At 43.4% G+C, this 26705-nt stretch overlaps 1 protein-coding gene across 1 annotated transcript in view; it reads right to left on the reverse strand.

Moving 5' to 3' along the window:
* Positions 1 to 18014, reverse strand: part of LOC138799140 (prominin-1-A-like) — a 56914-nt gene extending 38900 nt beyond the window's left edge. The window contains exons 1-2 of the mRNA XM_069979955.1: positions 17909 to 18014; positions 3264 to 3774 (exon numbers count right to left, since the gene is read on the reverse strand). Coding sequence (XP_069836056.1) covers positions 3264 to 3393 — 130 coding nt within the window. The 5' untranslated portion in view covers positions 3394 to 3774; positions 17909 to 18014. The remainder of the gene's footprint in view (positions 1 to 3263; positions 3775 to 17908) is intronic.
* Between the last annotated feature and the right edge of the window lie 8691 nt (positions 18015 to 26705).

Below are 26705 nucleotides of genomic sequence, written 5' to 3' on the forward strand. Positions count from 1 at the left end.
TACTACACAACGGACTGCGGAACTTCCGGCATCAACATTCATTGTAATGAGCTCCAAAATAGTTGGATCATAGCTCACAGTGTCATAATGAATGATGATGCCGGAAGTTCCAAGGTCTGGTTCGTAGTATACAGTCCTGTGTTAGGGCCCTATTACACAGAACGATTATCGTGCGAAAAATCGTTAAATCGTTCGAATTTAAACGAAAATCCTTTTGTGTAATTGCAGGCAACGATCGAAAAATCGTTCGAGTGTCGTTGATCGTTAATATAGATTTGAACCTAAAACTATTGTTAATCGTTGGCTGTAATTCCACGTTCGTTCAAGTTCCGCATTTTTTCACTAATCGTTCAGTGTAATTGCACATTGTTCGTTGTTTTTCTGGGATCAAAAGGAATAAACGATTATAGTAACGATCGCAATAACGATCATAGTAACGATAGTAACTAATGATTATCGTTCTGTGTAATATGGTGAACGATTTCAGGTTAACGATAAACAATCTCGTTTGCGATCGTTTATCGTTAGTTGTTAATCGTTAAAAAATCACTCAGTGTAATAGGACCCTTAGAGCGTCACTGTCATCCAGGTCGGGAAAAGGAGCCAGGAGAAGATGTGCTGCCCCATTCCAAGGGATGATTATATCGTTTGCATAATCGTTAACGATAAACAATCTTAAACTACCGCTATTGCAAACAACCTGAAATCGTTCACCCAATTACACAGGTCGATGATTGTTACTTATGATCGTTCTTCCGGTCGTTTTGTCACCGAATGTCGTCTTATTCCATGTGAACGAGGAACAATAAAAATAGGTCCAGGTCTTATTAAGCGATCAACTATTTCTCATTCGACGTTTAATCGTTAACTGCTATTCAACCGAAAAATTATTGCTTCGTTCCAAACGATTTAACCGAACGATAATCGTCCCGTGGAATAGGCCCCTTAGGGCAGGTTCACACTGAGGAATTCTCAAGGAATTGTAGAGGAAAGTTTTCTGCTTGAAATTCCTCGTCTATTCAGCTCTGAGGGTATGTGCACACGGAGCAATTCTAGCCCGAATTCCGCCATAAAAAGCGGGCGGAATCCGCGTGGAATTCCGCCCGTGTAAATGCAACATTGCTCTTTCCATAGAGAACAATGGGATTTCCGACTGCCCGTGCACACAGAGTAAATTTCCGACCGGAATTCCGCGCAGAATCCGCATTCCGCCCAAAGAATGTACATGTCAATTCTTTGGGCGGATTCCGCTAGAGGAATCCTATAGAATTCAATGGGGTTTGAATTCTGCTGGTAATTCCGTTTGCATTCCGCTTGATTTCCGCTCGGATTCCGCTCAAATTCCGCCCAAATTCCGCCCAAATTCTGCCAGAGCAGAATAGGCGAGGAATTTCAAGCAGAAGTCTTTCAGCTACAATTCCTCGAGAATTCCTCCGTGTGCAAGGGCCCTATCAGAGTGGGAGTGGAATTCAAGCAGAATTCAAGCAGAATTTTAGCCCCCATAGGATTTCTCTAGCAGAATCAGCCCAAAGAATTGACATGTCAGTTCTTTGGGCAGGAAGCGGATCAGCGGCCAAAAATTCTGCAGTGTGAATAACAGAATGAAAATCCCATTGAACACAATGGGACATTGCTCTGTACATATTTTACAGTAGGTGTGAACCTACTCTCAGTGGGAAAAAAAAAAAGTCCGACTTTTTCTAACATGTGGGTAGAGGAGGCGCTACAGTGCGGTCTTCTCCCCTAATCAAGACTGATGTGAACACTCAGACCAAGACCGATCTAAACTTTTGACATGTCTGTATGATGTGTCAAAAGTTTTTACAGACGACCAGTACACGGGTAAAGAACTATCTGATACCAGTGTTCACACAGGACTGCTCCCTTTTCAGGATAATAAAGAAATCCACTACAAATCTGCAGCATGTTAGTCCTGTGTGAACACGGCCTAATGTGGGATGTCACAAGAACCAGGTATAAGGGTTAATACTGGGGGTAATAGACATCACTGACTATATATACTCCTATAAAGAAATACTATAGACTTTTCTAGGATCGCCCTAGAATTACTGATAATCCGGCACTTATCCAGTCCTATAGAGGCCGGCTTACAGGGACTGATGTCCTAACCTTGGGGTGAGCCATTGCCCACATGACTCCCATGAATCAGCACAATGGAGATTCCAGGCAATGTTATTCAGCGACTGCAGCTGCTTTTGTTGTGTTGATCGGTGGAGGTCGTCAGGGTCATACATCCCCCTGGTCACACATAGAGGATCCAGCCCAAGGGCAGGCCATAAATGTGTATTCCTAAGAAACACTTAACAACGGAAACTGCTTTCTAATATGGGTTCAAAATCTGCGTTTAAAGGGGATTTTTGTAAAAAACAAAGTTATAAAGTAAACTATGTAACATTATTAAAGGGGGATTATTTCATTTTATTTTGTACATTGAGTGGCAACAGTAAGGGCTGATGTTGCCCCTCTGCTGCCACCAATGGCTGTGCTGGGAACTGCATGGCTTAAAGGGGTTACCTCTTGCCTCCAGTTTGGGTGCAGGTTTTGCTGCTCAGTTCCATTGAAGTGAATGGAGTTTAATTGCAAACTGCACCTGAACTGGAGACAAGAGCGGTGCTGTCACTGAAAGAAAGTGGTCATGTTTTTGTAACACTGGATAAACCCTTTAAGTCCTGGTAAGCACACTTACATATCGGTAGTGACACTTCAGGGTCTTTAGCGCCTCAGCAGTGGCACAGTGAAGCAGAGTGAGCAGGAATAACTACTTTTGTTTTTGTTTTGTTTTTTACTTTCATTTTCTTATCTTACAAAGTTATATAAGTTTTAGGCTATGTTCACACAATACTCAAACAAGGGCCGTTGTTGCAGTGAAAATTGCATTGATTTCAATGTACAAAGGCCGCAGATGATCGGCATGTCAATTATTTCCACGGCCGCTGTTTCCATCGCCTTCAATGCAACATATTTTTTTACGACCAACAGCCATTGTTTTAATTGCAAACAACGGACTTTGTCATTAAAAAAACGTAGTGTGAACATAGCCTAATAAAGGTAACTTTTTTTGGACTGGCAAGGATACCCCTTTAAGGTCATTGAATTCCGCCAATGAAAACCCTGTCCACGCTTTTTCTTCTATTTTCTGTCTATTCACTGACATCAATCGGAGTTTTTCCACCAAAACCGGTTAAAGCTGCTGTCTGTTCTGTTCTGTACCGACAATAATGAACAAATATTGATCTTCTTACCTGGTGGGAAGGAGTTTCTCTGAACCAGATCCAGGTATGAATGGACCATGCTGCTGAAGACTTTCATGGCGGCATCATCAGGGGCAGCTGCTGGATAATACGTTGGGTTTGACAGGTTCCCGTAACTCATTTTTGCAGGATCTGCTGAGGTAGCCAAGAAAAAAAAACGAAAAAAAACTTTCCTACTAAAGGTCTCTTGATCGTACAGTAGGAAGAAGAAGGGCTCGTGCTCTACAGAAACCTCTCCGAGTCACCAAACCCGTTCCTGCTCTGCGGTAACACGGAATCTCTCACCACTCTAAATCTATTGTGGCTAAACAAATTCCTTCAAAGTCTTCAAGGCGGACGTCTCCCATAACATCCAGCGTGAAATTCAATATTTCCAATTATGGGTCCATTATTACATAAAAGAAAAAAAATTAAAAACTTTTTGAAAACTTTTAGGGAAAAGTGGAAAATCTCTTAAAGGATGAAGTTGTCTGACTTGAGTTTGTGGGACACTTGAGATTTCCTGCAAAAAAAAAAAAAAAAGCACAAAAACTAGTTAAAAGAAAGAAAAAAAAAACTGAACGTTGCTTCTGCTTACTCCTCCATTCCTGTGCTAGAAGGAGCAGAAGACGCTCACTTCTATTATCTGCCAAATAGAGACACTTTAAGAATTTAAGGAGATAAAAGACAATTAGCCTCCCCGCCCCTACATTCCACACTCACGGCCGGAGGCCTCCACCGAGGGGCTGACCGGACAGACGCACCAACCTTCTTATTTGCATCTTAAACACTGTTCACAGTAGGGGGTTACATAGTTACAGGGTAGTAGATTATGGCTATGTTCACACATAGTATTTCCGTCAGTCTTTATTTAAAAAAAAAAAAAAAAAAAAAACAGAAACTGAGCAAGTCTTTTCATTATAAATTTTGGTCTTTCAGTTCCACTCCTGATTCTGGTTGTAAAAAGACTGACGGAAATACTATGTGTGAAAACAGTATTTTAAGCTATTTCAGATGTAACGCCAATCAGTTTTTTAATAGTAAAAATAATAAATAAATAAATACATAATATAATAATAAATAATTATAATAAAAAATAATACGGCAAGGTGTTCGCTGGAGCTATGAGGAAATAGAAAACCCAGCGCCTTTAATGTTTTTTTTTCGCAATATTTCCGCAATTCATAAGTTTTCAAAAATGCTGCATGCTCTAAGCGTCATATTGACCCATTTTTTCTTCCACATGCATTGCATTTTTTTTTTTTTTTTTTTTTTACATTAAAGGAAATCACATGACTGTGCAGCAGGGAAAACACAACAGCAAATAACGCAAACGAAAATAATGCATGTAATAAGAGACACTATTTGGGAAAAACGCAGCGAATAATGGAGAAAAAAAACAAAGCTTCAAATTTTTTTTTTTAAAGAGGATGTTAAGATGTAGGCACAGGTGATAAAGTGCCAGGGGGGTAGCTATAGGGGGTGAGGAGGGTGCAGCTGGGCAGGAGCCTTAGGGGCCCATAAAGTTTCTCCTCCGCATATGAAGAGGCCAGTACTAGAAAGCGGAGGTGTCCTGTGACTTTTGGTACTGGGGTCAAACAGCTTCAAGGTATGAAAGTGTGTATGGTGCATTCTTGTGCTTTTCCTTTAGTAAGAATTTCTTATTTATTTATATAGATTTGTAATTTACTTCTATTAAAAAATCTCAAGTCTTCCCATACTTATCAGCTGCTGTATGTCCTACAGGAAACGTTTTATTTTCAGTCTGACACAGTGCTTTCTGCTGCCACCTCTGTCTGAGACAGGAACTGTCCAGAGCAGGAGAGGTTTTCTATGGGGATTCATATAAAACCGAGACGGCCAGAGATGTCAGCAGAGAGCAGTGCGTCAGACTGAAAATAAAACAACACTTCCTGCAGGACATACAGCAGCTGATAAGTATGGGAAGACTTGGGATTTTTTAATAGAAGTAAATTACAAATCTATATAACTTTCTGAGTTGATTTGAAAGAAAAAGATTTTCGCTGGACATCCCCTTTAAGGCTCCCTGTCTAATTTTTTGGAGTGTAGCAAGCAACCAGAATACCCAATGCAGACCCATACAGACATGGGAGAACATGCTCCTAACTATTGTCCTTTCAGTGGGATTAGTTGGAATGATCATAAGTGGATAACATCATCACATTTGCTGACAGACACTCCCCTAAAGCTTCTAGTATGGGGGGGGGGGGGGGAGTTTTCTTACTAAATTAAAGGGGTTTATCCAGACAAGAAAAACATAGCAGCTTTCTTCGTCACAAAAAAAAAAAAAAAAGCTCATCCTTGTGTGAATCCCAATAGGCTCTCGAATTCTGGTTACTTCTTAGCTTCAAAGCCTGAAAATGAAAGTCAGATGCGGATAAGAGAATGGCTGTGCGCCAAGCTGGCAGCTTCCAGGAACACATGTAAGCAGGGAAACCTGTAGGTATAAGGTGCTGCACAGCTTGTGTGTAACAACAATCCTATCTACGCAGGGACAGACATAGGGAGGAAGACGGGTGTTGACAAAACAGACTTAAAAATACTTAAAGGGAACCTGTCACCATGAAAATGCTACCTAAGCTATCGGCATCATGTTATAGAGCAGAAGGAGCTGAGCGGAGTGATATATAACTTTATGGAAAAATATTTAGTATAACTTGTAATTTATTGATTGAAATCTGATGTTTCCAAAGCTAAAGAGTCCAGTCTATTGAGTGACTCCGCCCACTGGACTCCTTATCACAGAATGAGCAGGGATTTCTATCAACATGTTACAAGTTATACGGAATCTTTTCCTAAAAAGTTATATATCAATCTGCTCAGCTCTTCCCGCTCTATAACATGATGGTGATAGATTAGATAGCATTGTTTTGGTGACAGGTTCCCTTTAACATACGCATCCTTCAAAATTTGGGACACCCGACCATGGTTGGATCAGGTGACTTGTCTACTGCCTTTGGATTTTAGTTTGTTATACATGCAACACATCAGCTAAAGCTAGATCACTATAGGAAAGGAAGAAGATGCCAGTCGGAGCGGACGGGACACCGCATCTAGTCTGGAACCTCAATCCTTTATGCTAGTGATCGATGGGGTCTCCATAACAGCAGAGATGTGTGTGACCAAATGGTTATGGAAAAGAACGTTCCTATTGTCCCTCCTGTGGATAGAGAGTCCTGATAGAGAACAATTATAAGCGAGCGCTACTTATCTACCAGGAAACAGACCGACTTTTAGCCATTGGATTATGAAGGTGTGACCTTACTTCTCATAGTCTTCTCATAGTTATGTTAGAGAACACTGCGGCAGCAAGTACTGTATATAATATAGAAGTTTATGTAACTTTCTAACATAATTTGTATGAAGAAAACCTAACCAACGCCAACCACAGAGATGGGTGCTAACTAAGGGTATGTGCACACTAAGGAAAACACGCAGAGGATTCCGCTGCTCGTCCCTGCTTCACTCTCCACAGAGTCTATGGCACAGGTGGGGATGCACGCAGCTGCAAGCTGCGGAATTGACGGCAGGTGATCCGCCTGTGTTTCGTAGTGTGCACATACTCCAAAGGCCCTATTACATGGGGACTTAATCGGCCTGATTTTGCCAATTATCGCTCCTTGGAATAGAGACAATGATCAGTCGATGATCGTGTCATCAGCTGATTGTTTATTTAGGTTCAAACCTCAAATCGGGCACCGGGCATCAGTGATTCCACAAGCACCATGCTTTACCTAAGCATGTTGCAGGTCTTCTCCTGCGCTCCTTCTTACTCCCAGTCCCGCGCACAGCAGCAGCTTCGGAGCAGCCTGAATGAGCTGACAGACCGCTCAGCCAATCACTGGCCAGGACCATGTAATAGGCCCAGTAAAACGATTATCTGCCAAAGTTTTGAAGCCAAAGCCAGAAACAGACTATAAACAGAGATCAGGTCATAAAGGAAAGCCTGAGATTTCTCTTCTTTTCAAATCAATTCCTGGCTTTGTCTTCAAATCTTTGGCAGATAATCTGTCAGATAATCTTTCTGTGTAAATGGACCCTAATGCTAAGTTTACACGGAGCGATAATTGGCCCGATCGTACGATTAACGATTTCGAAGTAATGATTTTTTTTTATAACAATCAGTATTTAGACGATATATCGTCCGGAAAAATCGTTTTGCGATCACGCGCCCGCAGCCCGGCCCCCCGCTCAACCTCAGCCCCCTGCGTTGCCCTGATCGCCACCCCCGCCGCTCCGAGCACCCCCGCCGCCCCGGCCACGAGCGTACGTTACCTTCTCCGCATAGCAGGTCTTCGAAATCCCCGGCTCCCCTCTTCAGCACATTGATTTGCTGAAGAGGGGGGCCGGCAATTTCAAACGGCTCCTCTTCAGCCAATCAGTGCTCCTCTTCAGCACTGATTGGCTGAAGAGGAGCCGTTTGAAATTCCCGACTCCCCTGTTCAGCCAATCAGTGCTGCCTTGCATTGATTGGCTGAAGAGGGGAGCCGGGACTATCGCGCGGCGACTGTTTACACAGAATGATCGGTGAATTTTTGACGAACGACGATTTAAGAACATGATTGCGGCGGGGGTGGCAATCGGAGCGGCAAGCGGGGAGGCGATCGGAGCCGTGGCGATCGGAGCGGGGGTGGCGATCGGAGCGGCAGGGGTGGCGATCAGGGCGGCGCAGGGGGCTGCGGTTGAGCGGGGGGGGCGGGCGCGCGATCGCAAAACGATTTTTCCGTACGATGTATCGTACGGTCTAAGCGCTGATAGTTATAAAAAAAAAATTGTTACTTCGAAATAGTTAATCGTACGATCGGGCCAATTATCGCTCCGTGTAAACTTAGCATAATGCATGGTGCATCCCCAGACGTCTCCCACAGGGCCTATTCATGATAACTACACGCGTTTTCTGTTCTGAAGTCTGAGGAATCATGGCTGCCACATGGACAGAAGAGAATGACTCAGGCCTCGGATTTCCTGGCAGTTTTGTGATGGAGGCGGAAGCTTCTACAGAAGTTATAGGTCTGGTATGTAAATTCTTTTATCACATACAAAAATCACAGCAAACAAAGAGAAAGGACGTGGCGGCTTTGTTTCCTGCTCAGAAGGACGCCTCGTCTTTGGTCACCTGGACCACGGCATCCATTACAGCCCGGCACCTCCAGCCCCTTCCTCATACCCCATCCAGCGGTCACAGAGAACAATGGAAACAACGCCTCTCATATTATATCATCACTGAATACATATCAGGAGGACGGCACGTATGTATAATCCTATGTATGTACTGCGGGGCCGGAGTGGATTTTCTCTTTACTTCCTTGGTGATTGGATTGTGACTCATATTTTTCATATCACTTTCACTCCACATGAATAGCCTAATCAGACGTTATCATTGGCGTGGTATTCAGGTGTGTGCTTTATCTTCCATCTGATATATATAACCCTTTCTAAACACAAAGGCAAAATCCACCTTAAAGGGGTACTCCAAAATGCACCTTAAGGCTGTGTTCACACTACGTAAGTACCGTAGTAATCACGGGCGTTGTTGTGCAGCGGGGAATTCGGATGCGGGCGCGCACGGATGCACCCGCATCCGAATTCAGTGGCAATAAAGATCATTTTCTGACACCGGCAAGGGTAACGGAACGGCCAGTCTCTTACAGAGTGGGAACATGGCCTAAAGGGGTACTCCGGCGAATTATTATTATTTTTTTTTATTTAACCAGAGTCTGAAAGTTATACAGATTTGTAAACTACTTCCATTTAAAAATCTGAAATCTTCCAATACTTATCAGCTGCTGTATGTCATGCAGGAAGTGGTGTATTCTTTCCAATGTGACACAGTGCTCTCTGCTGCCACCGCTGTCCATGTCAGGAACTGTCCAGAGCAGCAGCAAATCTCCATAGAAAACTTCACCTGCTCTGGACAGTTCCTGACATGGACAGAGGTGGCAGCAGAGAGCACTGTGTCAGACTGGAAAGAATAACACCCCTTCCTGCAGGACACACAGCAGCTGATAAGTGCTGGAAGAATTCAGATTTTTAAATAGAGCAAGAACTATGTGATCAGTTGTAGTCGATGGTGGTCCCCTAAAGTGATCACAATAACAGAAGTCTTTTACCCCTGAGTACATGGAGTGGTAGCTGCACCTCTATTCACTTGAGGGACAAAGGACCCCCCCCCCCCCCCACCCCAATTCTTGTGATCAGTGGGGGTCCTAGTGGGCCACAGACTGATTATCTAATCCTGTGGATAGGTGATAAGCTTTAATCTTGGGATAACCCCTGAGGCAGCTGAACATCATGGAGGGAGGAATGACTGTATAGAAAAACAACAAAAAGCAAAGTGGGGAATAATAAAAGTGGCAATCACAAATACCTAGGCGGTCTAGGACAATGCAGAGATCATTGATAGACTGGAGAATGTGTGCCCCTAGGAGATGGGAGCCCTACACAATCTTCTACAGCACCAACGTGTTTCAATTTCACTGAAACATTCCTAATCAAGAACCCATGATTAAGATTACCTGAGTGGAGTTGAAACACGTTGGAGCTACCGTCTGTGGTTTCTTTTGCTCATATGGATGTGATGGGATGCCGACTTAATCATAAAGAAGATATATTATCCAAGACTCAGAGAACCCCATTTTTTGTATATGTGGGTAAGGTTGTCTGCTCCGGATCCTTTCTATGAACCAGAATGGAGAGCGGTTCCCTAGCAGTACAGCCCGTGCATTCATTGTATGAAGGTAAAAGCTATCCTTCGCTATAGGTTAGAGAAGCGGATTTTCTTGAGATAAACATGACAATCAATCACCGTTGATTCACTTTAGGCTGAACCTAGGATATAAGACAAACAATACATATCTATTTCCCATTTGCTATGTTCTGAATGCTTACGAATGGAGTTACTGTAGGGAATTAAAAAAACAAGGGGAAAAACCGATAGGGGACTGCCCTTTATATTAATAAGATTAAGGCCGACACATTTCGAGGATGCACCTCTTCATCAGGTCCATTACTGACTAGATTCAGCATCCTACCTCTCTCGAGTCCCTATAGTCCATAAGAACCCACCAACCATCTAAAGTGTATGGGCTCAATGTCAGGGAAACAAGTTTGGGTTTTTACCAGTTAAATCCTTTTGTTTCCTGCGCAGTAAGCCTTTTAGAACATTCGGGAGGTCGGGGCGAGCTGTCGGCCATCGTTCCTGGTTTCAAGCAAATTCCCTAAATATTTGCATTTTTCCATTACCTCTCATAGTACATAGCTCTGCCACCATCCTACACAGCAGCACACATCACTGACAGCAAGACGGCCATAGAAATGTATACAAAGGATCTGGTAAACTCCCAGCTCACAGGGTTGTCACCATCATGAGCTTCAATACATTATAAATTGTGTGTGTATATATATATATATATATATATATATATATATATATACACACACATACATACATACACTATATATATATATATTTTTTCCCAAACCTAAATGTATTTTATTTAATTGAAACAGTTACAAGTGCAGGTGTATTAAAGAAGTACTCAAGCAAAAACATTTTTGTTTTTTCAAATCAACTTGCGTCAGAAAGTGTCAAAGATTTGTAATTTACTTCTATTAAAAAATATCCAGTCTTTCAGTAATTATCAGCTGCTGTATGTCCTGCAGGAAGTGGTGTAATCTTTCCAGTCTGACACAGTGCTCTCTGCTGCCACCTCTGTCCATGTCAGTAAGTGCGCAGAGAAGCAGCAAATCCCCATAGAAAACCTCTCCTGCTCTGGAAGTTCCTGACATGGACAGAGGTGGCAGCACTGTGAGAGAACTGTGTCACACTGGGGAGAATACACCACTTCCTGCAGGACATACAGCAGCTGATAAGTACTGGAAGACTGGAGATTTTTAAACAGAAGTAAATTGTAAATCTATATAATTTTCTGCCATCAGTTGATGTGAAAGAATTTATTTTTTGCTGGAGTACTTCTTTACCACTATGGAGGAAAGGGTGCATTATTACATGAACCTTTCCGGTTCATGTAATCGTCCATTTGTCTCAAGCCAAGAGAACCAGATGGTCATTTGCCCCCTGCCCATTCCTTTGTATAGTAATGCTGGGGTGGCTTTAGTGATGTACAGTCATGGCGCGGATGGCCAAAGAGGGGCACGGCCAACCTGGGTTCAGATCAGATCCCTCCCATTGCAGTCAGATATTTATGAACATCACTGCTTTACCATTCAGACCTCATAAAATGTAGCTATTTGCTTTCCATACCGTAAGTTTCTTACTACTGGGATTACAAGTTCAGACCCCAAACACTATAATAACCTTCATCACCACTGATTAACATTAAGTACAAAGGGTGTAACCTATAGCAACACCCATGGTGGGACACCACACCATCTAGGCTCCCTCTTTATTTTTTCCATATCAATGACTCCAGTAACTAGGTCAGACACCCATGGATATGTTCTGCCATTATAACAATGTGGGGAGCTAAACTGGTTAACCAGAGAGCAGGGGCGTAACTAGAAATGGCTGGGCCCCAAACTTCTGATTGGAATTTAGATAGATAGAATTTCTTGACTATAGATTGGTATAAAATGGTAAAAATATAATGTAGCTGCAAGAAAACCCAGCACAAGGGCATGGAGGGACCAGGCAGCTGTCTGCGAGTTTTGCACTACTATCGGACAATCTATTACAACCTTGGCATTCCATAGACGTCAGTGGAAGATAACAATATTTTGTTTATTGGTAGCAAAGCTTTAGCGGCTCCAGGTTAATGAAAACTGCAAGTATGTGTGTGTAATATACAGGCGGCTCATACGGCTCTGGTTTGCTGCTGAGCTGGGTGGTAAGATAATGTCCTGGACTCCCTGCCTGTAGAAGATGTAGATGTGGGTTTCCAACTCCACCAACAGAAGTCGTCAGTGGAGAGAAGGGTCGGCATGATGGATTTTTGCTGCCCCATCCTTTTGTTCTTGGAAAAATAAGCTGCTGGCGGAGCAGTCTGGCTACAACTTTCACCTCTCAATTAATGTTTGACCACCCCTAGCCAAAACAACACTGCTTTTGAGGCCCAGTTTGATGTAACCAATAGAGATGAACCAGAAATTCTCGGCGTCTGACTCCCGCTGTCTGCTCGCTCCGTGCAGCGGGTGGATACAGCGTAAGGAACGCCTGGAAAACTGGGATACATCCATTGGCATTGGCTGTATCCCAGTTTTCTAGGCGTCCCTTACGCTGTATCCACCCGCTGCACGGAGCAGGCAGATGGAGGGAATCAGAAGCCGAGATTTCTTATTCATACGAACCAGAAATTTAGCAAGTTCGCTCATCTCTAGTAACCATGCGGTGCGTGTGTACGACTATCAGCCCCTTGTCGCAGAGATTTGTGAAGCACAGCTCCCTGTGGCCCCTTTCTTACAAGACAGAATTACATTGACAGACATCATTCCTTTGTCAGAGTCAGTGTTTTACAGTCAGTTTAGAGTGCACAGGGTCCCCCTATGAATCATGGGCCCTCAGGCAGCCGCCGACCCTGCCCAATGGGAAAGATTGCTCTGGTTCACAGGAAGTCAGATGACACAGCAAAGACCACTTCTTCAGTGATTTTCAGCCTGTTGATCATGTGACTCAGAGTATGGAGATGTATGGATGCATCTGAGCTGGGATGAAATAGATAGCACTGTACCACTAGTGATGGTGAATGTGCAAGACATGGGCAAAGTTAGAGGTGCCCTGGACATGAACCATAGCAAATCTGTTGGGCTGTGGAAGCTACATGCGTCACTGTGGGCAAATGAGCTTTGTATATTTTGCAACAATTTTCATGCAGTTGTGGCGAAATATGGGTATTTTATCATGAATGCGCAATTCGCTGCAAAATCGTAAAATTACTGCTAAACGAAACGCCATGTGTGAAGAATTACAGTGTGGAGAGCAGCCTGACAGAGCAAGAGGGAGAAAACTGAGCTGTCCGTTGTCTGTGATATGTGTTTGTGCATGTTAGTGTGTCTCAAGTGATTAGTGTATAAGGGTATATGCACACTGAGCAATTCTCGAGGAATTGGAAGCAGAAAGTTTTCAGGCAGAATTCAAGCAGAATTTAAGCCCCCCATTAACTTCTATAGGATTCCTCTAGCAGATCTACAACAGAAAATTCTGCTCAGAAATTCTGCAGTGTGAACAACAGAGCAGAAAACCCATTGAACACAATGGGAATTTGCTCTGTACATATTTTACGGGAGGAATTTCAAGCTGAAATTCCTCACCTAATTCCTCAGTGTGCACATACCCTAAGGGCCCTATTCCACCGGACGATTATCGTTCAGATTATCGTTAAATCGTTCGAATCTAAACGATAATCGTTCGGTTGAAATGCAGTAACGATTAACGACCGAACGAGAAATCGTTGATCGCTTTATAAGACCTGGACCTATTTTTATCGTTGCTCGTTCGCAAAACGTTCGCAAATCGTTCGCATTGAATAAGACATCGTTCGGTCGTTCGCAATAGATACGAACGCAATAGCGAAGAAATACGGAAGAAGAAACGATCGCAATTACGATCATAAGTAACGATTATCGTTCCATGGAAAAGAGTGAACGTTTTCAGGTCTTTCGCAATAGCGGTCGTTTGAGATCGTTAATCGTTAACGATTATGCTAACGATAATCGTCCGGTGGAATAGGGCCCTAAGGGTGGATGATGGGTGCATAGTATATGGATGAGGGGCCCTGGAACATAGCCTCATACCTTGCGGTATACCGGCTACACTGTGCACTTTATAGCTGTAAATGCCCGCCTTCAGCTATAAAGCCGCACCCGCTGTTTGCCCAAAGGTTTTATAAATAAAGTAGAGCAATAAAGTTATACATACAACCCTGAGGAAAAGGCGGAAAGTTCTATAAACCAATGAAAGGACACCCGCCGCTCAGTACAAGGAAATGGACCTAGAACAATCCTATCTAAGCTAGTGGGGAGAATAGAAGGCAATGCGTCATGTGATCGCACAGAAACCTCAGCCAACTAGTACCAGAGCTCTAGGCTGGAAGAATATCACAGATATATTGTGCTGGCCTATAATAAAAATGGCTTTTATTGCTCATAACAACCAATCACAGCTCAGCTTTCAATTCACCGGAGTGAGTGTCTAAGGCGGGGGTCACACTGGGGTTTTGCAGTCCGTTAAATGTATCGTTTTAAATGGTTACTTTTTACATAGACAAAAACGTGATCAACAATGTTTTTGAGTCGGCTAAAAAAAAATCATTTACAATAAAAAAAAATGAAAACTTACAATATGAGTGCTCGGAGCTGGGTAGCTTTGCAGAAAAAGTCGCACATAATGAATTTAAGTTGCCCATAGGACTAGTCATACATATAGGATTTTATGCTGCCGCACACGTGTCACTTAGGGGACATTCACACAGTCCGTCATTACGATCTGTGTATGGATGATGTTCTATGGACTGGAACAAAACTAAGTTCAGGTTCATCATGATTCATTATGATGCTGGGAGCTCCGAATCAGTTGAAATCTTCTTGCTGCTGCTGTACTGACACACTGTATCAGTACAGTAGTGCGAACATTTAGGCTATCTTCCCACACAGTAGTTTGCAACCAAAATCAGGAGTGGATTGAAAACACAGAGGGAGAGATTTATCAAACATGGGGGGAGATATATCAAACATGGTGTAAAGTGAAACTGGTCCAGTCGCCCCCGGCAACCAATCAGATTCCACCTTTCATTTTCCAAAGAGTCTGTGAGGAATGAAAGGTGGAATCTGATTGGTTGCTAGGGGCAACTGGGCCCGTTTCACTTTAAACCATGTTTGATAAATCTCCCTATGTTTACACACTGTTGAAATTGAGTGGATGGCCGTCATTTAACAGTGGTTGCAACTAGGGATGGTCCGAACCCGAACGCTCGGCATCAGATTCCCGCTGTCTGCCCGCTCCGTGCAGCGGGTGGACCGCCTGGAAAACTGGGATACATCCTATCGCTATGGCTGTATCCCAGTTTTCCAGCGGTCCTCCAGCTGTATCCACCCTCTCCACGGAGCGGGCAGACAGCGGGAATCATTTCCGAGAGTTCAGGTTCGTACGAACCCGAACCGAAATCGGTTCGGACCATCCCTAATTGCAACAGTGGTTGTTTTAAAATAGCAGCAATTATTTGCCATTAAATGATGGCCATCCACTCAATTTCAACAATGTGTGAACACAGCCTGCTTTTTGTTGCAAAATACTGAGCAAAAATATTGAACATAGTCTTAAGGCCCTATTACACAAAACAATTATCGGCCATATTTGCTGATATCGGCCCTTAAGGACAATAATCGTCTTGTTTAATAGAAGACAACGATCAGCCGACATGAACGATGTCGGCTGATCATTGTCTGTCGTTAAGAAAGCAGCTGTCCTTTTTCTAATCCTAAAACAATTTTCAAGGGTGCCCTAGGCAGTTACCTACTCTGCCTGCTCCCGATCCCACACCTGAAATAAAGGTTGGATTTGCATAATATCTTGGCTATAATTTCCACAAAAGCAGGAGTGGATGCTAGACACAGATTGACTTCTAATAAGTGGCCTTAAAGGGGTTCTCCAGAGTTATGGTATGTATAGATTTATTGCTGCCTTGCTGGAGAACATAATAAATATGTTATACTTACCTCTCCGTGCTCCCCCTTCGTCCTGTTGCAGCATCTCTGGAGACCCCCGCTGACTCCAGCCTCCGCCATTTCCAAGACAAACTTATCTCTTGAGTAACAACCTTCTCAGCCAATCCCTGACTAATAGCCCTATTCCACCAACAGATCTGACGACAGATTATCTGCCAAAGATTTGAAGCCAAACCCAGGAGTGGATTTGAAAAGAGGAGAAATCCAGTCTTTTCTTTATGACCTGTTCTCTGTTTATAGTCTGTTCCTGGGTTTGGCTTCAAATCTTTGGCAGATAATCTGTCGTCAGATCTCTTGGTGGAATAGGGCCTTTAGACAGGATAGCACTGCAGACAGTGATTGGCTGAGCGGACTGTTACTTCCAAGACAAATTTATCCCGGAAGTGGCAGCAGCTGCGGTCAGCCAAGGACAACAAAGAAACTGCAACAGGAGAGCAGGGGAGCGCAGAGAGGTAAGCATAAGATATTTACTATGTTATCCAGTAGGGAAGCATTATATTTGTTTAAAAAGTTCCTAATGTTGGATAACCCCTTTAAGGCTTCCTTCAGACACAAACTGTGTGTGGGGTTTTTTTGGCCAAAAAAAGATTTTACATTTTCCCCCCCATCTTTTTCAACTTTGTGTGCTTTAGTGTAGGATTTTTTTGTTTGCCATTCTGTCTCCTCTAAATTTTCCTACCTATAGTAGTCTAGGAGGAATATAACAACACTATAAAAAATTTTTAAAAAACTGCATCCGGGTGTTAGCTGAGATTCAATGGGGAAATATGAAATGCTATTTTGATGCTCTCATGCGGCAGCTCACACCAGGAAGCGGCCGCCAGTGATCCGGGACCCTGCGCTGGAACTGGGGAGGTAAGTGACCGCCGTCGTCTATAAACAACCCCCTCCCCATAGCCATAGCTTAAAAATACCCCCGGGCCGGAGTACCCCTTTAATGCGATTGGTTGATGTGATTAAACAACAGCCATTTTTTTATTTAAAAAATATATATTGTGTGAACATGGCCTAAGGCTATGTTTACACACAGTATTTGTGCAACCAAAACCAGGAGTGGATTAAAAACACAGAAAGGCTATGTTCACACACTGTTGTAATTGACTGGATGGCCATCATTTAATGACAAATAATCACCGTTATTTTAAAACAATGTCCGTTATTTGCTATTAAATGACGGCCATCCACTCAATTTCAACAGTGTGTGAACATAGCCTGTGTCTTCAATCCACTCCTGGTTTTGCAATATAAGGAGCAAAAATCCTGTGTGGGAACATAGCCTAAATTGAACAAACACCAAAAAGCTGTATAAACCACCGGCAGTTTATAAACACACACACAAAAAAAAATAAAAAATCTGGAAGAAGCTGCAATTATCCCAGATCTCCCCACTATGACAGAAGCATCAATATACGTGGGAAACGCAGACTTAGAACGGCCTGGGGTCATACAGAAAATAGTTTACATGTCATATTTTAGAAATGTAGAAACTCGCTGTATAAACAAGAGATACATAGACAGATCCTGATATACTGAAGGACTTAGTGAATAAAAGTCACAGAGCGGAGTCACATTCAAAATGAAAAATAATAAAAATTAAAAATAAAAAAAAGTCAAAAACAAATGCTAAAATGAAAAATAATAAAAAGTCAAAAACACAAATATTTACATAAATTCAGAATATTTTTTAAACGATTTCTTTATCTGACTACAAAGCACCAGGGATTTACTAGAAAACGAGAAAAGGATCAGCGCCTCTCCTCTATCCCCAAGCTATGAAAACTCCAAGGAGTTACGGAGAGTCTTCGCAGCATTTCCCACGGCTATTGTCTTCGGGTTTTTAGAGGGAAATTAAAAGGGGAAAGGCGATAATAAAAATTTTTTTTAAAAAGCGAGAAGACGAGAAAACTAAGTAGAAGAATAGAGGAAAAGAGCCGAGCTGCTGTGCACTAGGTACTCACCCTGCTCTGCCGCTGCTGCCAGTGGGAGACTGTGAGTTACATTGTGTGGAGGTTGAGCAGAGGTAAACAGGCACAGCAGTGTGTAATGTGACTCAGCTGCACAGGTCTAGTGAGGAGGAAACTTCTCTGCTCATTACCACCTCCCTGCTGGGCAGGAGGCAGGACTTGTCACTTTTTGTATCATTTTAAGGGATATGACAAAACTTCCCCACTAGGGTGACATAAAAGTTTGCCCAAGTCTCTCCCCTCCCTTCTATTACAATGTGGAGGCTCCAGGTCCCAGGCGGTTAATAAATGTTGGCACGTTAGCAGCTTGGATGGTTTCCTCAGCCTTTTGTTTGGTTGGGGATTTGCATGTGTGGTTTTCTAGTTGATGCTGTGGCACTGCAAATAATAGATGGTACTGTGCGGGTCACAGGAAGACTGCGTCACTGCACCGTGTGTATAGTCAGGGATGTCACAGGAAGCATAAACAACCGCATTATACAGCAGCAATGGGTGGTGGTCCTGCTACAGCCGAAACCACCACCCGACGTGTTTCCTCCACTTATGCTGCGTTTACACGGAACGATTATCATTCGAATTTTCGCAATTGATCGATAATTGGCTCGTGTAGACATAGTGAACGATGAAGCAACGAGCGAGAAATCGTTCATTGTGATCTTAAACATGTTCTCAAATCGTCGTTAGTCGTTTGTTAAAAATTCGCAGATCGCTTCGTGTAAACAGTCTTTCAAAGATTCACCCTATGTGTGAGATGGGCTTATGCTGCGTTAACACGAATTCGCCCAATCGATCGTTTAACGATTTTAAAGCAACGATTTGGTTTTTATAACAATCAGTGTTTAGAGGAATAAATCGTTATTGCGATCGTTTTTAAGCTTGCATAAGCCCATCTTTCACATAGGGTGAATCTTTAAAAGACTGCTAACACAAAGCGATCTGCGAATTTTTAGCGAACGACGATTTGAGAACATGTTGAAAGATCAAAATGTAATGTCGTTTGCTGTGTTTACACGGAACAATTATCGCTCAAGTGTGATCGTTATTGCGAAAATTCGAACGATAATTGTTCCGTGTAAACGCAGCATAAAGCGATCTTAAAAACAATCTTTAGTGGATATTATCCGGCAGTGTCAGGGATATAGCAGGAGATGGATAATAACTTCTGTATGGGGTTCTCACACTTCTGGGTGTGTGCTCACTGTTAGTATGGAGTGCACAGACGTCTGCAGTGTGTCAGTGACAGGGTTATATCCACTAGTGACGCTCCTGGCCGCTGACAATAAGCAGAGGATCTGACAACTGTGAGAAATAGATATAGATGGGAAGATTTATCAAACATGGTGTAAAGTGGAACTGGCTCAGTTGCCCCTAGCAACCAATCAGATTTCACCTTTCATTTTGCAAAGAGTCTGTGAGGAATGAAAGGTGGAATCTGATTGGTTGCTAGGGGCAACACTTTACACCACGTTTGATAAATCTGCCCCAGAAAGTTTATAAGGAAGTGTATGACCCTTTACAGCACTAAACTACAATATGCCTTTAACCCCTTCATGCCGTGTGCTACAATATATAGTGAGCAGGTAGCCCCCTCAGTCTTCATATTGGGCAATGTTCACACTCTGAAGATTTGTTGCTTATTTAGAGGTTAAATGGTATGTGTGGTGAACAAACCCCAATGGTGCAGTGAGGGGGTCGGTGCTTTGCCTGTGCCATCATTTCCAGATGCCAACCATATAACACAGCCAATCCTGGCCACTTACCCCTGCAGTGCTAGTACAAAGAAGTATTCATCTGGAAAATGACCCAGTCATAGTCGCCAGCTGACTACATTCAGACCATTGAGGTCAAGATAGGCTATGCACTCCATTGTGCTAGGTTGCCAATGTATATAAGTGCCATGAATATGAGCCCAGCCTAAGGCTAGGTTCACGCAACGTCTTTTTTTGGCCGTGCGATGGCCGTCTGTCATTTTAAAGTGACTGTACCACCAGGCCCAGGCTGAAGCACTGGAGGCGGGCCGACCCACCCTTAGTGGGAAGAAACTCCAGCGCCTCCATGACCTGACTCCATTAGAATCAATGGAACCGTATCATAGAGGGGCTAGGGTTTCCTCCCACTAAGGGTGGGTCGGCCCGCCTCCAGTGCTTCAGCCTGGGCCTGGTGGTACAGTCACTTTAAAATGACAGACGGCCATCGCACAGCCTGGGCACTTTAAGGTTAAAAAACGTCTGTTATTTTGAATATTCGAAATAACGGGCATTAGTTGACCTCAAAATGATGGACATCCAGAAAGACAGCCGTCGAATGGGCAAAAAAAAAAAACGTTGTGTGAGTCTAGCTTAACAAAGACAAACATTATATAAAATAGAAAAATAAAGCCGGGGCGCCCGCATGTGCTGATAGATCCTTTAAAAACTTCTTATATATTGCTCAGTTGTGTTGTTTGACATGACTGAAAATACAGCGTGGAAGTGGATGTGAAGCTGCCGCCACCCTCTGAAACACAGAATGGAAGTAAACAGATGGATGGCTTCCAAAGGCACTCGTACCCTATCCAAGAAAAGCAGAGTCCAACAGAAATTAAACAGAAACACTTTTATTGGTAAAATGCACAACGCGTTTCAAGGGAGTTATTGGTGCCTTCTTCATCAGGTCCTCAACAAATATACACGACAAGGTACCCTAGGATCAAGTCTACTTAAAAAAAAAAAGAAGTTTAACCCCTCCATGACCTCTCCTCGGTTTCCTAACGTTATAACTCTTTAATTTGACCATCCACGGACCCACATGAGGGCTTGTTTTTTATTTAGAAAATTGTTGGAATTACAATTTCTGTTAGGGGAGGATTTAAAAAAAAAAAAAAAAAAGTACTTATTTTCCCTTTTTGTTTCAAAGTGATCATTTGATTCCCTCTACAGCTCGATGCAGGGCTATTGCATTGCATTGAGCTGTAAGATCGGCACTCTGCTAGTACAGTCAGACTCTATCAGTAGTGTTAACATAGCAGTCATGGAGGCCTTTAGATGGGCTCTGGCCACCATGTTCAGTGATCGGCACTGCACAGTTGCATTCTGGGGTGTCAATTAGAGATCTAACAGAGTAGGTACCCATGAAACAACCTGCTAAATTCTGCAATTTAGGGGTTTAAGTGACCAATATCAGTATGATCGCTGATGTCGGTCATTAGCATTAGCGGATGTTAGCTGCAGATAGTAGCCGGCACCCACCGCTTCCTAAGCTTCATACATCTCCTCAGGTGAATTGCAGCTCACATACACTTTCTCCTTTATGACGGGACACCAGCAAACTCCTTTTACTTTTCTTGTAGCTGAGATTTCTTAATTTACTAGTATAATTTTAGGTCTGTGGATTCTATAATCAGCTCCAGGCAGCCGCAGACACAGGACAGAGGCCGGCTATATATATGCCTATGCTCCAGGTTTACACAGCTTTTATGACTTTGGGGCAGGATGCGGAAGTTTATTCTTTTTCTTATACTTTCCTTTTATCCCTAGATTCACACGTTTCGTGGTCTATCCTGTATATCATTATCCAGCTTGACACTCACATCAGCTCCATAAAATCAAATTACATAACTGGGTTGAGTTCTAAGCAATTTCTAACCTTAATGACAGGCTTGGACAGTTTATGGTTTACCCATTATATGGATGTATGTTTTCTGCAATAACCGTACTCTCAGTTTGGAACAGGTGTATAACTATAGGGAGGGCAGAGGTGGTATCGCTCATTCCTGGTGTCTGGGGGCCCAAAGACCCCCATACACTATGATTATAAATAGTACATAGCAGATGGGGAGAGCTTTAAAGTGTTTATCTAGAATTAGAAAAAACACAGCTATTTTCTTGCAAAATCAGCGCCACCCCTGTCCTCAGGTTGTGTGTGGTATTACAATTCAGCTCCATTCACTTCAATAAATGAATGCAATACTGCACCCATACTGCGGGCAGGAGAGGTGCTGTTCCTGGAAAAAAACGGCCCTATTTTGCTAATCCTGGACCACCCCTTTAAAGGGTTTTTCCATTGAAAGTCTTTTTCTTTCAAATCAACCGAAAGTTCATTAGTTATATAGATTTGTCATTTACTTCTATTTAAAAATCTCAAGTCTTAGGGTATATTCACACGGACGGGCTCGCAGCGAGATTCTCGCTGCAAGCCCGGCAGGTCCTGTCAGGTCCTGCCTGCTCTCCCGCCCGGCCAATCAGTGGCTGCGGCTGGGCAACACACTAATTGGCCGGACGGGAGAGCAGGACGCCGGACCCGTGCAGCGAGGACAGGTAATGTATGCTGCTTACAGCGGGGGAGCCGGCGGGAGTAGAAGGGGTTAAGGGCGGTATAATTACATACTCGCTGCGGTCGTTTAGACCGCAGCAAGTATGTAGTTTATGGGAACTGACAGGACCTGCCGGGCTCGCATCGAGAATCTCGCTGCGAGCCCGCCCGTGTGAATATACCCTTACAGTAGTTAACAGCTGCTGTATGTCCTGCAGGAAGTGATGTATTCTTTCCAGTCTGACACTGTGCTCTCTGCTGCCACCTCTGTCCATGTCAGGAACTGTCCAGAGCAGGAGAAGTTTTCTATGGGGATTTGCTGCTGCTCTGGACAGTTCCTGACATGGACAGAGGTTGCAGCAGAGAGCACTGTGTCAGACTGGAAATAACCCACCTCTTCCTGCAGGACATACTGCAGCTGATACTGTTGAGATTTTTAAATAGAAGCAAATTACAAATCTATATAACTTTCTGAAACTAGTTGATTTGAAAGAAAAAGATTTTTACAGGAGTACCCCTTTAAGGCACAGCAGACTTCAGTTTTCTGTGGACGACTGCAAAAAAGTTTTGTTTCCCAGCATGTGGCACTTTGAAGTATATAGTATATATGTAATTTATGATGTGTGTTGTTTGTTATAGTGATATGATGAATAAGATCAGCTATTAGATGAGTTGTACCCGTGGATTTTTCTCTTGGTGTTGATATGTTATTTTTCTAACTTTGCCTTTTGTGTACTTTTTTAGGAGCGGGGACTGCAGCGGGACCATAATCATCTGTACTGGATCCCTGGTGTCAGCTTTTAATTGTTTTTAAGTGTAGGCCTTTTCTTGTGTATCACATGAATACACTATATGCCATTATCTGTGTGTGCGCTCTTGATGTGTCCGTTAGAGTGATGACCGGCACCATCATCACTGCAGGAATGTAAACAAAGACCGGCGGGAGACAGGAACATCGGCGCAGGAGCGGTGGGGGAGTGGACAGGTGAGTAATGGGTTGCTTTATTTTATTAGCATTTTTGTCTATTTTTTATTTATTTATTTTTTTGTACTCTTGGATGATCCCAAAACTCTTGTACAAAGTTTCTGACTAACGCTTTGTTACAATAAATAGTATTTAATAGAAGGAATTAGTATATATAAACATATATATATCAACCATAACAACTGACAATAGCAGCTGTGCAAGGTATGATGTATTGGGGTGGGATGTATTGGGATGGGATGTATTGGGGGAATGTATTTGGATTTGATGTATTGGGGTGGGACGTATTGGAGTGGGATGTAATAGGATGGGATATATTGGGGTGGGATGTATTAGGGTGGGATGTATTGGGATGGGATGTATTGGGATAGGATGTATTGGGATAGGATGTATTGGGGTGGGACGTATTGGGGTGGGACGTATTGTGGTGGGACGTATTGGGGTGGGACGTATTGTGGTAGGACGTATTCGGGTGGGATGTATTGGGGTGAAACATATTGGGGTGGGATGTATTGAGGTGGGATGTATTGAGGTGGGACGTATTGGGATTGGATGTATTAGAATGGTTTGTATTGGGGTGGGATGTATTGGGGTAGGATGTATTGGGATGGGATGTATTGGGGTGAGATGTATTGGGATTGGATGTATTAGAATGGTTTGTATTGGGGTGGGATGTATTGGGGTGGGATGTATTGGGATGGGATGTATTGGGGTGAGATGTATTGGGATGGGATGTATTGGGATTGGATGTATTAGAATGGTTTGTATTGGGTGGGATGTATTGGGGTGGGATGTATTGGGATGGGATGTATTGGGGTGGGATGTATTGGGATGGGATGTGTTCAGGTGGTATGTATTGGTATGGGTTGTATTAGGGTGGGATGTATTAGTATGGGTTGTATTGGAGTGGAATGTATTGGGATGGAATGTACTGGGGTAGAATGTATTGGGATTTGATGTATTAGGGTGGGACATTATGGGTTGGGACACATTGGGGTGGAATGTATTGGGATTGGATGTTTTGGGATGGGATGTAATGGGGTGAGACTTGGGGTCACTTAGCAGGGGAGAGATGGCACCAGGATGCATTATAGGAAGAAGCCAGCGGGGCATCTGTTTATCTGTGGGAGCAGAGAAGCTTACTCCATACTGTCCTTCATTGACTGCAATAACATGTACAGTTTGCAGTAGACTCGTGGACTCCCTCTAGTGGTGGCTGCAGTCAGTCAGAATATAATCTTCCATATTTAGGTCTATGGAACTAGGCATAATAAAACTAAGCTACAACTGTTATAAAGATATGTGGTGAGCCCCCAGATGATGTTGTAGTGGTGGGACGGCCGGTCACTTGCTAGATGGAAGTGTGACGCCACTCCTGTGGTGGATGGCCGACATACAGCCAGACCTTAAGGTTTTGTCACACAGGTGTGATGGCACGCCTGCTTTTAAGGTGTAAGGCCAGTTGTACCCTTTTCCCCTGTGGTCGGTGTCCTGTCGGGTTGCTGCCAGGTCCCTTGGGAAAGTGTAGTCACAAATGGCCAGAGAGGTGTAATGGCCCTACCGAATAATAGTAGGACCCGCCACCCACAAAAAGGGGAGATGTCCCAAGGTTGCGGTGTAGTGCTGTGCAGGTGGTAGTTAATAATCACAGACTCTGTGGATAACATTGACTTGTTTACTATTGGCAAATGTGCAACAGGTAATACAGAAGAGCTCGGATATACACTTGACAAAGTTCCAATAAATACTTGAACTCAGAACCACCAGATCTGTGTGATAAATGCTGAGTAGGATGTAGTAGTGTTGGTAGAGTTGTACTGAAGTAGCGTGGTAGAGAGGAGGATGCTGTGAGACATTACACTTCTATCGGCGGATAGCGGAATACGCCGGCCCATAGAATGGTGACTATGGAGCCGGCGGAAAGGCGCGCAGCCGTGCGCGCGGACATACTGCGGAATTCCGCTGAGTTTATCCGCGAGAATTCCTCAGTATGAACCCACCCTAAGACTACTCCTCTTCTTTACAAGGGGACCTGGCAGAGGACCAGGGCCCAGGTAGGACCACTGTGAAGAGCTATCTGGTCTGCGTCCTTCCTCCACAGAATCTCGTCTAAGACTCCTCCTTCACCCAAGGCACAAATTTCCTATCCAGCGAGTGTGGTGCACTGTGGTTGGGTGGAAAGAGTGCAACAGAAAGAGCAGAAAGAGAAGAGGTGATAGGACAGAAGAAAGTAAAGATCCTACTGGTTCACAGAATCTGGTACACATAAACACAATAACCCTTTGACACACTTCAGTTGTGCAGCTTCCAAACTTCGACACATAAAACAGTGACCTCTATACTTGTCTCTTAATACTACTTTGGCTGCAATAAGACCACAAAAAGTACAGACTTTTGCGAAGGGTGTGAACAACAGTAACACCCCTAGTGGGACACCACAGATATATTAAGGAAATTCTTAACTAAATAATTGTGCTAAGAGTGACATAAACATCCACTTTAAGTCATTGCACAATAATGGTCAAGCACTGATGCCAATTTACACTCATATTGGTCTCCTTAAAGTGAGTTATCCAGCATAAGAAAAAAAACACAGCTACTCTCTCCCACAAACATCACCACCCCTGTCCTCAGGTTTTGTATGAAACTGCAATTCAGCTCCATTCACTTCAATAGAACTGAGCTGCAAAACCCTGCACCTAAACAGGACAAGAGAGGTGCTATTTCTGGAAGAAAGTGGCCATGTTTTTCTGAGCCTGGATAACACTTTAAAGCTCTCACTGTGTAATAAATAAAAAGCATTTCCCTTGTCAACATATATATAGCTGTCACATGAGACTCGTTCACACTTAGAACGCTCATTAAGAGGCTTAAGGCTCTGTAGTTTCACAGAGTTTCTGTATGTCACATACACAATGGTGACTATAGACACAGATGGCATATACCATAAATCAGAGCCACCCATCAGGGTCAAGCAAACATGATACTCATAATAGAATACAGAATCATATATCCTATGATAAGATGGTAACTAGACAGGACTCCAACAATTCCCACAATCCACTGTGTTTATTGGGTTTCTTAAAGCGACTCTGTATCCACAATCTGACCCTCCCAAACCACTTGTACCGTCAGATAGCTGCTTTTAATCCAAGATCTGTCCTGGGGTCCGTTCGGCAGGTGATACAGTTATTGTCCTAAAAAAAATACTTTTAAACTTGCAGCTCTGTGCCCAACGGGAGTATCTGTGCCCTAACTTTGCACCACCCCTCCGTCCCTCCTCCCCACCCTCTTCATCATTAGGAATGCCACTAAAACATTTTCTCCATGCTGAACATTGCACAGGTGCCTTAACGATCCAGACCATGTGCCGGGCTGCCACAGGTGGGGAATAGGAGGCAATCTGCCTGGAGCATTACTGATGATGAAGAGGGTAGGGAGGAGGAACAGAGGGGTGGTGCAAAGTTAGGGCACAGATACTCCCGTTTGGCACGGGGCTTCAAGTTTAAAAGTAAT

This window comes from Dendropsophus ebraccatus, chromosome 8, assembly GCF_027789765.1.
Source record: "Dendropsophus ebraccatus isolate aDenEbr1 chromosome 8, aDenEbr1.pat, whole genome shotgun sequence".
Taxonomy (NCBI): Eukaryota; Metazoa; Chordata; class Amphibia; order Anura; family Hylidae; genus Dendropsophus; species Dendropsophus ebraccatus.